Source organism: Pseudonaja textilis, chromosome 7, assembly GCF_049901715.1.
Source record: "Pseudonaja textilis isolate UNSWEBS1 chromosome 7, rPseTex1.2, whole genome shotgun sequence".
In the NCBI taxonomy this organism is placed as follows: domain Eukaryota; kingdom Metazoa; phylum Chordata; class Lepidosauria; order Squamata; family Elapidae; genus Pseudonaja; species Pseudonaja textilis.
In genome coordinates, this window is record NC_141996.1 from 46,666,352 (window position 1) to 46,684,887 (window position 18,536).

The 18,536-nt window shown below is 33.2% G+C and overlaps 1 protein-coding gene across 3 annotated transcripts in view; it reads left to right on the forward strand.

Annotated features, from left to right (window-relative positions):
* The window catches only part of NCAM2 (neural cell adhesion molecule 2), a 140,529-nt gene that overhangs the window by 75,452 nt on the left and 46,541 nt on the right, over positions 1-18,536 (forward strand). For all 3 annotated transcript variants that reach the window (XM_087937530.1, XM_087937531.1, XM_087937532.1), the window contains exons 9-12: positions 4,245-4,395; positions 10,131-10,318; positions 10,693-10,789; positions 17,883-18,056. In XM_087937530.1, the coding sequence (XP_087793656.1) occupies positions 4,245-4,395; positions 10,131-10,318; positions 10,693-10,789; positions 17,883-18,056 (610 nt within the window). The remainder of the gene's footprint in view (positions 1-4,244; positions 4,396-10,130; positions 10,319-10,692; positions 10,790-17,882; positions 18,057-18,536) is intronic.

Sequence of the window (18,536 nt, forward strand, 5' to 3'; positions counted from 1 at the left end):
TTCTCTAAGGATGGGAAATGATACCAGCTCATTTAGAAAATTATAAATGTTACAATAATTTGTGTTTATGTGAGAAATTAAGTGACATAGATTTGATTCAAGGTATTCCGTTAAAAACATAGCCACATGCTTCAAACACAAAGTGCAGTTTAACATGACTGAATCAGTAGACAATAAGGAATATACACGTGGCAATACTCTGGAATTTTCTGCTGTTTCCAACAGGTGCATGGATAGAATGCATTTACCTGAAGAATGTGGGGAATATTGTGAAAGTTTCATCCATATCCCAGAAGGAAGCTTCCATCAGCTTCTCCACATTAGTGGCTGTTGTGAATGACAGCCCTTACTCATCAAAGGTAGCTTTTCATCATAGGAAATCTTGACCAATTGTTACAACCACTGGAATTTTAATAATGCCTTCAGTTCAGATAGCATTTTCTGTTTCCATTGCTTTTCTGCTACTGAAGAACTAGATAATTGTTTAAGGTGAAAGTCCTTCTGTATGATATTGAAGACTGAGTACTTATTTATTCATCTCTCCCATGGGTACTAATTCATCAAGTAGTGTATTCCTTAACAAAGTGATAGGTTACAAAGACAATGACAATGTACTTTGTTAAGGATTCAAATTTATTTACTTTACAAGTAACATTTACTTGACTTCCAGAGATAGTTCTGATAGTTCTTGTGGAAAGAGCGGTTGAACTAAATAGTAGCAATGATAAAAATGTATATTTTTTATCTAAGGCGTCATATTGCTTTGGCTCTCCTACCATCTATATTTAATAGCAACTTTTTAGATATTAAATTGTTTTGCTTTTGTTAATGAATATTTATTTGGTGGATGTTATAAGTACCACAAAGCTACCAATCATGATTTGCAACTTACATTTGAGAAATGGCAGTATTGTACATAATAGAAATTTATTTCCTGTCATTATGGCTGGTGACACATGGCATTCTCTAGATCAAAGCCAAAAGAAGTATATTTGAAAATGTTATGGCAAATGAGTAAAGGAAGTAAAAAAAATGTAAAAATCAAATACTAGTATATTTTACTTGATGTTTCTCATGAGTAAATCAAATATATAAATGTTGTTGCTGTTAAAAGAATTTTGTTCTTGGACAGGAATAGTATAGTTTCCTGCAGATTCTTGTTGGTAGACCATATAATACAGTTACCACCAAAATCCAATTAATATCCACTGAAATCTGCAGGGAATATTATATAGAAGCAGAAAGAAAAAAGAATTACTTCTTGAGCTATTCTTATGTTGCTGTCAAAATGAAAAATCTGCCTATTAAACAACTATATATGATAACGGAAGACATTCGTCACTTTGACTAAGTTACAAAAATATGTATATTTCAATAGACTAGAAGTGGAGAAATGTAAAAATGTATTTTCAATTGAGGTTATTACTGAAATGAAAGAAACTAAAATTACAATACTGGAGGGAAGTGAATTTTCTGATTGGGGTCAGAAATTTTGACTAAAACACTGAAAGAAGTTAGAATATATATTTTCTGTTCTTAGAAATGTACATATTATTTGTTATTTATCAGTCTCTCTCTGCCACCAATACTAAATCTAAGTGGTAAAATCCAGAAAACCATTAGAGATCAAAAAAAATTCTGTATGTCTTTGCTGTTGATTAGTGGTGGCCAATTCATATATTTCTATGCTCTGATGGTGCATTAATATTATTATGAAGGCACTAATAACCTTTGCCAGATAATGTTTTATTATAATGAATTTTTTTTAGGAAATATAGGAAGCATAAAAACAGAACAACAATTTTGGAAATTCGTTTATAGATATTATTACCAGTATAGAGATTACAGCAGACATAACTGTGCAATGATAAAAGGGAAGATTGCTTCCAGAATGAGATGTTTTAATAAAATGAATAAATTCCATAATTACAACTTCTTTTGGAAGGAACCAAATAGCAAGGCTCTTTTGCAAAGATGCCCATTAATATAGGGATTGTGCAATGGGATCTTTAGTTGCCAATATTTTTAATTTAAATATACTTATATAGGATTTTTTTTTTCTAACAAATGTCATACATTGCAGTAAAAGAATGCCACTGATACCCATGTTTAATGACTGGAATCTAAACCTACTTGACAATTAATATTACATCTATTGTATTTTTTAAGAAAATGTGTAGAGAATCCAGAATAATAATTGCATACAATGTATTAAATATGCCATAGATGATAATAGAGTGCATTTGCTGAAATAAATATGTAAAGTGGTTTTCTGGAAGGTATTGTAAGTTATTAAGAGTTGACATTGACCTGATGGCAGATAATCAATTGTAGAACTGAGTCTATACTGTAATTACAGTGCTTATAAAATTGCATTAAGTATTATTATGTAGTCAATCTATCAAAGTTTTATATATTTGTCTTTTTCTGCCTAAGGATATTCAGAATTTTAATATGCATTATGTGCATAATTTTTTTTGTACATTGACTAGCTGTTTTCAGTTGCTTTGTCCCTGAATCTTTCAGGCAGCTTAATCTATGCATAGAATAGAATAGAATGAGGCATTTTGTTCTGGAAAGAAATGGTTTAAAGGTTAGCCAAAAAAATGGCCACTAATGAAAGACAGGGAAGCAAGAGGGATAACAGGGAAATGGATAGATCAGTGGAATTTTCCACTGTAGTTTCTAAAATGAGAGAAGAGAAGGGGCAATTTATAACAACCTTACAGTGTTTAGTCTGTCTGGATTTTGCTTCATTGCAAACCTAAACAAACGATAAGTTTTCGATATTGATTGTACCAAGCTGGGATCAGATGATGTTTCACTTATTGTCCACAATGGAACTGAGATTGTCAATCTGTCATGATCATATGAATTCTCACTTAATGACCATTTTGCTTAGTGATGAAGTTGCCTGTCCCTGAAGTTGTTAAGTGAGGACTACCTGTAATGGAATTGACTTGACCGAATTACTTGCATGATAAATGCTTTCAGTCTATAAAGCTGATGATGTAAATAAACGTACATGATTTTTAAAAAAATCATTTTAATGGTATGGTACAGGGGTGTTATTCTGGCACTCTTCGGGCTGGATGCGTCATGTGCATGCCCACCCCAACTCTGTGAAGGGGAAAAACCAGAGGTGGTATTCAGCAGGTTCTGACCAATTCTGGAGAACCAGTAGTGGAAATTTTGAGTAGTTTGGAGAACCGGCAAATACCACCGCTGACTGGCCCCGCACCCATCTATTATCTGCCTCCTGAGTCCCAGCTGATCAGCTGGGTCTTCTTTTGTTTCCCTGCACAGGAGAACAGAGATGGAAAGCAGGTTAGTGGAGTGGGGAGGGAATGGGATTTTGCAGTAACCTTCCCCCAGGAGTGGGGAGGGAATGGAGATTTTACAGCATACTTCCCCTGCCACACTCACCAAGCCATGCCACACCCACCAAGCCACACCCACAGAACTGTTAGTAAAAAAAATTGAATCCCACGACTGGGAAAAACATCACAAAATGTCACATGACAGCAACATGATGCCACGAGCTTAACACCCATGGTATAATATATTAATAACCAGGTTACTTGCTGCTGAGCCAATCAATTCTATAATTGTAATTGGTTGAAGTTTTATCCTTAATATGCCAAGGAATTATATATAGACAATAGTTCTTGTGATAGTGGATTTCTAACCATATATAGTGACTATATTCAAATGTACAGAACAATTTCTGTTAAAAATATCCACTATTGATTCCATATCTAGACATACTAATTACATTTCTGAATGCCTTGTAATTTACCAATTTTTTTAAAAAATAATACCAAGTATTCTATGATATATAATCAGAAAATATTCTTTAATAAAATATTATTTTTAATTCATATAATAAAAGTATATTTAAATTATTAAATGTTATCATTGCTTCATGTAGAGCATATAGATAGATGGCATGTGAATTTGTGATACATGGCATAAATATATTCAAGTATCACATAAAATTCTACCAAAATTGTCGTAAGCATAATATGTAATGAAGGGCGTATTTTACGTATAGTCAAGCTGATAAAAGATTGAAAACTTTAGGGAATAATTTAAGTTCTATGGGCAATTTTTGTGTGTGTGTCTACAGGATTTCCTTTTACTAGTATTTAGTTTATGCATTATGTGTATATTACAAAAAATTATAAAATAGGTATCATGTAATTTTACAATTGTTAATTTTAACTTTTGTTTTCTACAAATAGAGTCCAGATGGTCGAACAGAAGTCAAAGGACAATATGGAAGATCATCACTACACATTAAAGATGTGAAATTGACAGATTCGGGAAGATATGACTGTGAAGCTGCAAGTAGAATTGGAGGGCATCAAAAGAGCATGTACCTTGATATTGAATGTAAGTTAGATTTTTTGTTTTCTCTAAATATGATAACAAAGGACTTTACAGTTTATGTTGTACAGGTAATCCTCAACATACAACCAAAACTAAGCACAACATTTCTGTTACGTGAGATATTTATTAAGTGAATTTTGCCCATTTTACCATCTTTCTTGCCACAGTTGTTAAGTAAATTGATTGATTGGCGACTCGAGGCGGCTTACACAATGTCAAACCATATTTAAAACAAAAAAATAAAAATAAAAACAATAAAAACTAACAAAAAGAATCAAATAAATTAGTACAATAGAACAAAATTTGGGAAAAAACAAAACAACAAAAAATCAAAAACCAACTCTTACCCCCTTCCCCAATGATAGCAGATCATACTAGATCACTAGATCACCCCATCCCTCTCTGGGTTCCCCAGGCCCGCTGGCAAAACCACATCTTCAGTGCCTTTCAGAAGAGTATTAGTGAGGTGGCCATTCAAATCTCTGGGGGAATGATGTTCCAGAGAGAAGGGGCTACCATGGAGAAAGCTCTTCTTCTGGATCCCACCAGGTGTATCTCCCTCAACATTCCTGCCTCCTTGCTCTAATGGGTCAGGTGGATGTGATTGGCAAGATATGTTTCCTTAGATAACCTGGACCCTAGCCATGAAATTGCTGCTGTTGCATTAGTAACACAGTTGTTAAGTGAATCTGACTTCCATATTGACTTTGTTTGTCAGAAGATCACAAAAAGTGATCACATAACCCCAAGATGCTACAATGGTCACAAATACCACAGGGATGCCACAATGGTCATAAATATGAAAAACAGTCACAAGTCACATGTTTCAATGCCATTGTAACTTTGAACAATCACTAAGCAAACTTTTGTAAGTCAAGGACTACCTGTACTTATGGACTTACATTTAAATAGTTCTGTGACCAGTCATCAAAAGCTGTAGAAGCAAATGGGAGGTCTTTCTAACGCTTAAACAAAAATTCCATGATAAATTTTGTCTCAGTAAGATTTTGTGCTTAAAACAAAGAAGAAGGAAAAAGTTGGAGTAAAAATGGATGTTCTCTATTTTTTGAAAAAAGTTGTGCCAAAAAAAATGTATCCTTTTTGTTGCTACAATTCAGTGCCATATGTATCAGGCTATGGGTGGAGGAAAGCAGCTTATGGCTGGTGGGCATTGGATGGGTGTCCTTGAGTTCAAATCAATCTCCTTATTAATTAGGAAATAAAGGTACATACCAAACTGTTGATGGTACAGCATTATAGAGGGTTACTTAAAATATATACTTTAAATATAATGTATATATTAAAGACATATTTTCCCCCCTAAAACTATTAAATTAATACACACACATAATACTGTTACATACCCTACTCTAACACAGTATATGCAGGCATAAATAACCATATTTTGTATGAATTGCAATTTTCATATCCATTTTCCTGTTTGTATATTTTTTTGTAAAGGAATGTATAACTCTTAACAATAATTTGGTGTGATATTTCACAACAGCAATAAGTTAGGGTTATTGCTGCTACATTTATCATATTGCTATCCAACAGAATTGCTTCCTGAGTTTCTAGCCCCCCTTGTTTGGAAGTCAGTGGGAGTAAGGGAAGCGTAGATGACTTTTTCCCAAATAGATCTTTGCAATCACTTATCCTGGCATATTCTTGGAGACAAAGCTGCAATGCCTACTATATGGGTGTTGCATGATGTATTGTGATGTGTCATAACTTTTTTGCCTTTGCGGAGCTGGGGTATGGCCTGCGTGTGACACACCTAGTCCATAGGCCGCCAATTTGAGGCCTGAGAATATCAATCTGAAAAACCAAGAATGGATATGAATATAAGACCTCTTCTTTGGGACTGCACTATAATAATAACTGTAGTCAAAAATTGTATTTATCAGCCATTAGTCATCAGGAATATCAGTTAAAGAAAAACCGTTTCCTGCTGAAAAATGTTGGGCAGGAAGATTTAAATGTAAATGACTAGCATTTTGCTACATATTTTGCTGATAAACATACTTTATTTGTTCGGATTTGGATTCTACATGGCTATGTCAGATGAAGATGATTGGGGCAATATCTAACAATATTACCTGATATCTGAGGCGTCTAATAAAGTGGATAAAACCTTTTGCAACATGAGTTCTCTACCTGTAGGTTTTCAGCTTGTAATTCTTATGCCTCATAGTTGTAGTGACATATGCATTCTTCATATATCTTAAGATTCCAAAAGCCAAAAGTAGACTTTTAAATTCAAATATATCAAACCCACATGTAAGGCAAAGGTTGGATACCACACCCACACCCACTCACACAAACACAAAAACACACACACATTTTCATACATAGATATAATCTACTTTAATAATTGTATATTTATATGAGGCTTTGTGTTTCAAGTCAATTTCATGTTGTTATAGCAGCATCAACATCCTGAATGAAAGGGAAGAGGTAAAAGGAAACCAGTGCAATTCTTGTAATTCTGTTTGAAAGTGTCTTTGTATGTTAGAATATGTTAGAAAATTGATTTTATGAAGTTTCTCAATCATTATCAAGAACCTCTAGCTACGTATCTTTCAAAAGGTTGATGGCCTACGTTCTTAATGGAAGCTATCACAAAATATGGCTGCAATTTAAAAAAAAAAACCAGCCAAAACCTTTGGAAGTACTGAGAATTAAGTAAGCAAGTTATATTAAATTAAGACTCTCAATCTTAAACATTTTTAATGCCCACCAAAAAAAGTTTTTCAGAAGGAAAAGCAAAGGGATACATAAAAAGTTACATGCAAGTCATAAAGCAGGGGTAGCAAGAGTAGCAATACAGTATATTCTTGGTTTCATATCTAGTTTGCATGCTAGTTGACAAAGATGTCCAATTGTATGACATCAATGGTTCTGCATCAAACTTGAGAGATGTGCTTGGTTGCACATCTTGAAGCTCTGCATCTTAGAAAATATACTGGAAAATCTGAATATGTATCATTGAATAGGGATGGGGTGGGGGAGAGCATCATTTTCAATTTCAGTTCATCTTGCTTTGAAGGTATTTTTTTCTTCTTATATTACTGTATATTCATACACTACTTTACATTTATGAGCAGATTGTTATCTATGATTTTGTTCCCTTGAAAGATACCAAATCCAGAAAATAGTGTTGGACACAGGTGCATGATTCTGGTCAGTAAATGATTCTAAGTTTGGTAGACTAGCATTTGGTAGACTAGCATTTCAAGTCTTATTTATTTATTTGAATCCCAACTTTATTATATTTACAAACAACTCAAGGCAGTGAACCCATTCAACACATCTTCCTTCTATTTTCCCCACAATAACAATCTTGTGCAGTAAGTTAGATAACCCTGCTGGCTTTTATGGCTGAGGTGGGTCTTGAACTCGTGGTCTCCCTTTCTACCCTAGTCAACAGACAACATAGCTTTACTCTCTTATTGTCCTTCATATTTTATTAAGCTGAAATAAGAGTCTTGTCAACTTGATGACTGGGATCAGTAATGAACTGAAATGAAGCACTGCAATAATATGAAGATAATTCAAACAAAATGGAAAGAATATATATTCAGCATGTTCTAGATTGGATTTAGCCATCTAAACGATCATATTCGCAGTTATTAGCTATTAATTTTCCTGGATGGAATAGCTTAATTTCAGTAATTCATGCTCTGAATTGAGAATAGGTTATCTTGAAAATATAACTAGTTCAAAATGTGGTTTTCATCTCCTGATTAAGAGTAAGGATACTAACTATTATTGCCTCCCTATATCCCCTTATTTTCCAATATGTGGCCTAGAAATAAATAGTATCACTGTTGGAACTATGATTATGTACCATCTATTTCTATTTTGACCTTGCTAATTTTGCACTCATTTTGAACTACTTGTCATATATATTAGAAGCCATGACAACACTGCAATTTAACTGTCATAATAGTGTCTTATTTGCCAAAATTATAATAATTCAATTTGTTGCTAAAGCATAGTACATTTGATTCAATGAGTTAGGCTCTTATTTTATTTTATTTATTGGATTCAAGCATATTCGGATACTTTACATCAGGATTAAGAAGATCAACTTCATAATTTTGTACTTTTATTTCATTTTTTCAAATTTTAGAAGGTTGGATAAACAAAAATGTCTATAGAGAAAAGTCAGTGGAATTATTATTAATGCTTTTTGTTGTATTATTTACTTCCCTATCCTTCTAACAAGTCATCATGATTGGACATAACAGATATGAGGGAGTCTGTTCAGTGGTGGGATTCAAAAAAAATTACTACCGGTTCTGTAGGCATGGCTTGGTGGGCATGGCACTGTAAAATCTCCATTCCCTCCCTACCTGGGGGAAGGTTACTGCAAAATCCCCATTCCCTCCCCACCCCAGTAACCAGCTTTCCAGCTTCATTCTCCTTTGCAGGGCAACCAAAGAAAATCCAGCCAGGACTCAGGAAGCAGAGAATAGATGGGGGAGGGGCCAGTCAGAGATGGTATTTGCCGGTTCTCCAAACTCCTCAAAAATTTCCGCTACTGTTTCTCCAGAACTGGTCAGAACCTGCTGAATACCATCTCTGTGTCTGTTCATGGACATTGTTTCCACCTAATTTAAATGTCAAAATTCCTACACTATCCTGTGTTATAATTATTTCAAAATGTTTCTATATAGCTTTTCCAACCTATAAACAGCTTTTAAACAATACATAAACAAATACAAATTTAGTATTATCATTTTGGGGGTGAACTTGACTGTAAGCACATTGTCATCATAGTGTTAGGGTTGACACATAGTTGGCTCTATATTTTGAAATATGATTCCTGTAGAACAGGTGTGTCAAACTCATGTCATCAAGGTAGTGTCACATGATGTATTGGGACTTTTTTTCCCTTCAATAACCGGGCGTGGGCGTGGCCAGCATGTGATGCATCTAGCCCGTGGGTCAGAAGTGACAGCCCTCATGTAGAATCACTGAAACAATTTGATTCTAGAATAAATTCAACTCATACTAGATAGTGAAATTTAATCACAACTTGTATTTCATCTTTGTGTATGTTCCTTCTGTGTTGCTTTTGTCTTTATTCTTCTGTTTATTTTATATTATATTTTATTTATTTTATTTTTGCATTACCAACAGTTCCATAATTCACAAAATTTCTAAGTATATAAATAACCTAACTACAAAGAATCAGCACCTGAAATGTTGTAAAAATAGCAGTCATTGACCATAGTGAAGATAAACAAAATACTTACATGCCCTCTGAAAGTTTAACAAAATAACAGACAAATATGGTGTAGAGTAAAGTATTCCTGAAAAAAATAAATCAGTCTGCCTTGTCATGGTTTTGGTTTGTGTGAGCCAAATGATGCTCTTAATAATCAATAATTGCTCCCAGAACATGTTTACTTGTGGAAAATGCATAATTAAGTGTTTTAATTGCTATTCATTTTATTCACAAAGTATTGCTAATCTGAATAGTTTACACCATTATAGATAGGATGTTGTCCATCTGAAATTATTTTATTTTAGATTGTTAAAGTAATAATTCCAAAGAGCAAATTATAATTGAAACTTTTGATTATATTTCATGTATTATTAGGATGTGCATAATATTCTAAAACAGTGCTTTAATAAATCTAAACAATTGACATATCATTATTAAATTGATCAATGTAATGTTAAATTAAGACAAAGCAATAATATGCTTTTATAAATATGTGTTGCAGATGCTCCAATCTTTGTGTCAAATCAAACAATTTATTATTCTTGGGAAGGAAATCCCATCAACATAAGTTGCGATGTTCTGTCTAACCCAGCAGCATCTATTCAGTGGAGAAGAGGAAAATTGGTTTTACCTGTAGAAAATACAACTCATTTAAAGACTCATAGTAGTGAAAATAAATTGATATTAGAGGTAAGCTTTCAGTGATAATTTAGTACTTTCTTTGTTCAAGATGATTTTTCCCCATCACCATAAATATATTAATATTATTTACTAAAAATTCAGGCATATATTTTACCAGTTATCATTTATTTGAGATACTTTCGTATCACATCTATAGACCCCCATCTAATCAATTCAAACAATTCTGGTGAGGATTACAATTGTTAGTAATGAACACCCTATTACTTGCAATGTTGCTGGTCACATGAAAAAATATCATTGATTATATTTAGAGTTTATATGTACAGTTTTCAGGTCTGTCAATTTTACATAAAAACATGCTTCTCTCTCTCCTCCCTTTTTTTTTTTCTTTTTCTTTCTCCCTCTCTCTCCTTTTTACAAAGATTGCTCCCACATCAGACATTGACTTCGGACGTTACAACTGTACAGCCACAAATAGAATAGGGAAAAGATATCAGGAATATATCCTAGCCTTGGCTGGTAAGTAATTCTTTAATATAAAAATAAATGTCTTGGATGATTTAAAAAAATCATTTCTATTCTTTAAGAAATAGCATCTATTTTAGTGTACTAAAATTAATAAAAGAAATATAAAATATGATTTTAAAAGCTTCTCAACAAGGCCAAATATTAAACTAAGTGCAACCTTCCATATTTTTGGATATCATAGTATCTATAAAAGAAATACTCACTTCTCTTCTCTCCTTACATTTCTTGTCTCCGCACTCTGTTTTTTGTGTCCTTCAAATAAAGAAACTATAATCCACAATCTATAAAAATCAACTTTTATATATTTACATACTTTAGTATGCTTCAGAACACTGTCATCTGTTTTACATTTATGATAAAAGCAACTTTAAATCCCTACATGAAAACAATTAAAAAGAAATTAGTAAAATATTTTTAAAAATTAATAATTCAGAACTATGTTGTTATAGAACTTTTTAAAAGGTAATAACATCTAAGCCTTTTAGCTCCATGGGGAATAAATTAACTTTAAAACTTTAAACTATTTTTTAAAACTAGGTTTTTACAGAGGAAGCTTGATTCCATGTCATCATCATATAAACTTATGCTAACTATTATTGAATCACTTAGATCAGTGGCCCCCAACCTTTTTTGTGCCACGGCCCGTTACTGGCATCACAAAATGATCCGCGGCCCGGTACTGGCATCAGCATGCATGACAAGGCAAGGCGAGCCGAGTGACCGGCCAGCCAGCCATCCCCCGCTTTTCCCCTCCACCTTCAACTCCTCCTTTGTACCTTTGTCGATGGGCTTCGCTTTGGGACAGCTTTGGGACGGTCGCTCGGCTCGCCTTGCCTTGGGTACTGAAATAATCCTCGCGCCTTAGTTTCGTTCGAAGCCCCCCCCTTCGATGAAACTAAGGCACGAGGATTCCTTCAGGACCCAAACGCCGCTTTCCAACCGGAAAAGCTCACCTGGAAGCACTTTCTCATCAAACAAGATGGCGGCGCCCAGCAAACCAGCAGCCCGGTAGGAAATGTTCCACGGACCAGTACCGGTCCGCGGCCCAGTGGTTGGGGACCCCTGACTTAGATTATCTTAGTAAGCATGGCACTTTGCATATATTCACCTTAAAGTTTATCCAAAACCTACTTTTTTGTCCCAAGTGAAATTCATGAACTCCACAAAAAGGTTCATGAGAACTACATTGCCATAGGCATTCTTAGAGGTTACAACATGTATACAAGGTTTAAAGTTAATTTATTCTAGAAATGAATACAGTTACTATATCAACTTAAATTAATAAAAGGAACTCTTGGCTATTGACTCAATCTTGATAATCAAAGAAAGATTTGAGTTTGTAAGCACCTCCCAACTTTCTTCTTTGGAGAAATGTAATCCCATTCAGAAAAGGCAGGTTTACCATCTCTCTGCATTATGATACCTAATAATGAAAACCACCAGAGAATTAGAGAATGGTGGAACATCATTAGTACAGCTGTCTGCGACCTACAGGAAAATCAATTAAATCACCCTCGGGATATGGCTGTCCAGAAGCTTCCTAAAAACTCTCCAAGTATTTATGTTAAGCTTCCTGTTGTACTAAGATTTTTCCACTTTCTTGAAGAAAGGAATCACATTTGCTGTTTTTCAATTTCCTGGCATCTCCCAAATTTCCAAGGTTCTTTAGTGATAATTGACAGACTGAAATGTTATTCAGTCGTTTCAGTATTTCAATGTACATTCCTCAGGACCTAATGTTTTGAACTCATTCAAATTATCTAGAATTTTTCTTATCACATTTTTACTGATTTGCACCTTCCCCTGTTCCATTTGTCCACAATCTTATCTATCAAATCACTGCTGCTTCTGGCTGTAAAGACAAAGGAATTGAATTCTACTTTCTCTTGGTGCTCTGTTAATATGTTTCCATTTGAAGTAAGCAATGATCTCACTACCTCATTTGTTTCTTCTTGCTGCTAGTATATTTGAAGAAAATCTTGCTGGACTTTGCTTCTCTTGCTCTTCTTAGCTCATTTTTCCACCTTTGCCTTCCTGACTTAATTCCTACATTTCTGAGCTGAAGATTTGTCAACAATCTTGGTAATTAGATTATCCTTCCATTCCAATAAACATTGTCTTTAACCCCAACTCCTTTCATGAATCTATTCTGTATATCCACTCAAATTATATATTTGGATGTCTTTTTCCTCATTGGTATTGTTGCAAAATGCATTTTACTTAACTTTCCTTACAAGAAGGCCAAGCCAACCATGATTTCTTTCCTTTAAGAATAAATTCCAAGGGCATATTCCTCACTATTTCTATTAGTTTATTAAAACTAGCCACGTCTTTGTATTTTTTAACTAAACTTTTTGAAATCAATAATTTTAACTATGCATTCTTATTTATTTTATTATCCTCAACGTTTATTTGTTGGTAAAGATAAAATCCATTATAGCATACCTCTTAATGCCTACATTTTAATCTATCTTTTAAAAATATAATTTCAATTTATTATCCTCCATATTGCTATTATGAGGGAGCCACACCTCTCAAAAGATAGATCTGGGTGTCGGCCTCATGCTGATACCATTCAGCTCCTTGATTCCTGATAATGTCTTCACATAGTTTAATGTAGATACTGAAAAATTGACCCATAATAATTCATATTACTTCTTATGTTAAAGAGCAAGGGCTTCCACATGGTCATATCTGAAATATGAATGAATTGAATGAAAGGCCGCATGGACTGAAGAAACCAATGATAAACCTTGAGAAAGAAGAGCATGTTATGGTGGAGGGTGATTTCTTGCTGAGGGAAATCAAAATGGTTGTGAATACATTGATATGACATAGTAGGAGGTGTATTGTCTTCCAGGTGCCCATCTACAGGATGTTACAGAAGTTTAGCAAGACCAATCAAAGCCACAAACAACTATATGTTTTCTTTTTGATCCATGTGGAATGAATGCCATGGAAACAGTGAAAAAGTATATGGAGACCATGAGACATAGGGCAAAAAATGAAGGAGACAGGAACAGTCCCAGTTACCGGAGATGGCACAAGAAGAGATAACATGCAACCAACAACTGGTTATTCAGATAATGTGACAAATACGAGATTGAATTCTACAACAATGGTCTTAGTTTCAAAAAGAACTCCTGAGAAAAGATGGTTATATCTTTAAAAGAAAAACAAGGTATTTGGCAGACACCTTTCCAATCTCATCAGGAAGAAATTGACCTGGAACAAGAGAGCTAAATATGCAATGAAAGACATTATACAAGAAAGCAGAATACAAGAGAAGAAATAGGAGGCCATGATGCTACAAGAAGAGGACCAATAGATGGTATTCAGAACATCAGATGTTTTTACATAAATGAACAGAATATGGGAAATAAGCAAAATAATAATGAATTCTCCTAATTCAGAAAGACTTTTGATGTGGAAACCTTATGGCGTGATGATTAGCACAAAGTATTGGAATATCAGAGCACAGTACTAGTTTACTGAAAAGGAATTGACCCAACAAACAGGCTCAGAATATCTAAATTGCACATACATGCACCTATTCATCCACATACTCCAATTTGCTCAGAAATTTCAGAATCAATGGGCTAAAAACTTGTTTAAAGTTGTAAAAGGATTCAGAGACACAAAAGTGAGTTTACTGTAAGAGTTCATTATAGAGAAACTGGACAGTCCAGAAATATGAATAAAGCCTTTCTGCTACAGATTACCAGTTTTCAAAGAGATAGAGAACATTGATTATTTTGACATCTGTTAAGAGTCACAGATACAACAAGTTCTTACTCTTCTTACTGACAAATTTACTTTTGAGAAGATAAAAAAAAGAACAGAAAATTGGCTACCAGGGACCTAAAACTCACCAACCGGATTAAATCAACCTGATTCAAACATGAAAAAAAGTGATCATATTATCTTTTAAACTATGGCCCATCTGTATTTGTGTCAAAAATGCCTACAAAGCTAACTGTATTCATGTCAAAAATACTTACAAAGCTTTTGGATTGAAAGGATTTCCTGGTGACAACACTTGCCCAGGGGGTGCTACATTGTGAAAGCTAATACAATCTTCAGGGACACTGCCTTCATTCTGTAGTGTCAGAGACTAAAAAGACTCAGAGTTTTATGCTACACTTCAGAGGGATTTTTTGATGAAATCCCAGAAAAATTGCTTCAGCTTAATAATTTAAATCCTAATGAAGAAAAATGTCAAGGAAGGATGAGAAATCCTATAAAACAGGAAAGATAAATTACAATTCCATCACATGCAATTTTTATTCCTCTGGGATAAAAAAAAAAAAAGGTAGCATGGATAAATGCAGAACTCACTAAACAACTGAAGAGAAAAGGAACATGAACAAGAAACAGAAGAGGAGCATAACCAAAGAAAAATTCAAAATAGATTCCAGAAATTATATAAACTCTGCGAGAAATGCTAAAGTTTAGTATAAGATGAAGCTTGTGACAGACAAACAACAACAAAAAATAAAAAGTTCAGTTTTGTATGTTAAAAAGAAAAGGAAAATAAAGAGGGTGTTTTATCTATTGCAGGGGAAAAGTGATAAATTGGTAATGAAAGGGTGATGGAAGAAAGAATTTTTGTAACTTTCTTATAGACAAAGAGAAGCTAGTTAAGAGATAATAAATTTAAATGAATTCAAAACTCAAAGACCATATAGACTATATCTTAGGATGCAAGGATATGATATTCAAGGGGTTAATTAATTGGACTAATTTAAAGGAATTTAGGATCCCAGATTATTGTAGGTAGTAGTAGAGATGATCACAGAACCATCTTTGGGAAATTGTGAAGGATTAATGAGATTTCAAAAAACAGGAAGACAACAAATATCTTCCTATCTTCAAAAAAGGAAATGGGGAGAAGCCAAGAAGCTACAAATTTTTCAGCCAACATTATATTGACTAATGTCATCAAACTGGCTGTGAAAAAAAAATGTTTGTGAGAACTTGTGTAGACATTCTATGACTAAAAGAAGGCTTCACACATTTTGTCATAAACAGATGGTGCCAGACTAAACCTATTTCCTTCTCTTGACACATTAGGAGATAGACTGGAAGAATATTATAAATGTGATATACCTGGACCTCAGCAAAGGCCCTGAAAAGTACAACACAATATTTTTCTTCATAAAATAGTAAAGTGGACCTAGGTGATAACAGCATAACATGGATTTATTGAATGATCTCACTCAAAGCATGCTAGTTAATGGTTCTACTTCATCTCGGAGAAAAGTACTAAATCTGTAGGGCTCTGCCATAAGCCCATGCAAAAGTTCCTTCTTTTTTTAAATCAATGACTTGGATAGGCAATTGGGGGGACCCTTATAAAATTTACAGATGACATAAATTTGGAGGGGTGACTGATATTTTAAATAAAAGACCTATCTTATTTGAGAATAGGTTTAATAAATGAAGCTGAATTTAAGAAAAAAAGTTATATGATATATCTATCAAGGTAGTAACAATATATGGCAAAGACATAGAATATGAGATAACATGCTTGATAGTAGTACATGTAAAAGGGAACTATGTGTCCCTGTTGGCCACAAATTAAAGATGAATTTGCAATAAAACTGCTAAAAGGCAAATGCTATCTTGAAATGCATTAAGAGATCATAGAGTTCAGATCATGGCATATTATTGGTCTATTGAACTTTGCCATAGACAGATTTATTTTGACTACCACAATATAGTTAGCATAGCTATATAAATTGGAGCTAGTTAAGAGAAGGATTATTAAAGTGATGGCGTCTACAAGGAAATGCTACAGTATCTAAGTGAAGATGGCATAGATAATAGATGATTGCCTCTTCAAATACTGAAGAGTTGTTACACAGACAATAGAATGGACATATATTTTACTGCATTATGGATCAAGACCAGACTCAATGGGTTGAAATGACATGTTAGATGTGAGGAAGATTATAAGTTGTCAACAGTCAAATAATAAAGCAGGGAATGGTTCTTCTAGAGTCTTCAGAAACTTATTGGTTATCTTGCAGATATGCCTTAACTGAACCTTCACTACAATTGAGAATAGTTCTTTATTTTAATAGTTGTATTGTTTCAAGACTGTATTGTTTTCATAATAATTCTATAAAATAAAAATAACAGTATCATTATTTTAACAATAATAATTTGCACACTTAATTTTTTCATATTGGAAATATACTTGGCCTCCTTCTATGGTAGAGGTTCACTGATTATACTTCAGAATTAATAATCATTTAAGAGCTGATTTTACTCTTTTAATACTCGAGATTCTTGTAAGTAGGGAATATCTTCTAAGGTTTCTTGGATGTTGACATCTACTATATAGTATTTTTGTATCTTCATCCATCTTTCTTTGATCTCTTTCAACAAATTACCATATGCCCAATGGAGTTCTTTAGCATATTAATTCAAGTTTAAAACCTTCTTTTGAGTTCAGAGATGTTTTGGAAGATTTTCATTGTTTTCCCATGTCAGTTTCATTTTCCAAATTTCCCAAAATTCTAAAACAATAACAATAAAAAAGAGTTCAGTATACTTTGATTTTCAATGTATACTAAAAATACCAAATTAAAAATAGTTTTAGTGTTTTATTATAATTTAATTTTTTCCTGTAAATCTTTTATAGTGTAAAATTCTGATTTTAACCATATTTACTTGTCTTTCTTAAATGGAATTTAAAGGACCAAAATGAATGAATTTGTTGCAACACTTATCTAGGGAAAGTTAAATAAAATGTAAAAAATACCCATATATTTAGAAGAATTGGTATTAATAAAAAATAATTGTATGCATTTTTTTATTTATTGGTAACATAAAGTTCAACCTAGATATGTAAATCTTAGCATACAGTTTTTCATTAAATTTTTATCCAAAGGATTTTAGACTCAAAAAATGCTAACTTTCTTGCAGACTACATTTTCAATCCTTCAGTATACTGATTAGTTTTCTTTATTTAATACTGTTAATGTTTTCACCATGTAATAAAATAACTTATTCTTTATTGTTTCATATATTGCTTAATTTTACTGTGTTATTATATCTTCTTTAATTTTTTCCCCAGATGTACCATCCAGTCCACATGGAGTGAAAATTGTAGATGTATCACAGACTTTTGCTAAAGTATCTTTTAATAAACCAGATTCTCATGGAGGTGTCCCAATTCATCATTACCAAGTGGATGTAAAAGAAGTCACTTCAGAAACATGGAAAGTTGTTCTTTCCCATGCAGTTCAGAGTAAGTCTGCAATAAGAAAAAAAAAAGGATGAGTCTTAAAATAATTAGTCAGTTTCAATATATTTATATATTTAAGGAACAATTAGTATTTTTTCCTGGAATGTCATTTTCAAATTCTTTTCAATAGGAGGAATTCTAATAGGCTATAATTCTACTGTGCCTAGAATATTTTCCATTTTTTCTTTTAAGGTCAAAAGCAAAGTATTTCCTCAGATTATAGATGTTACTTGTATAGTGTCATTAATGAAAAGATATTTCAAATTTACAAACATTTCAATGCTATGTGTGAACACTCTTCATAATTACATGTACTTCCATATTACTTTTAAAAGAAAATATTATTTTAGAAGTATAGTATTGAATTTAATTATGGGTTATTTGCAGATCATATTTTTAAATTCTATTTTCACATACATTATTTCATTCAACTCCTAGAAGCAATTTGCCAGGCCTTTTAAAGAAATGTTACTGCATATGTAC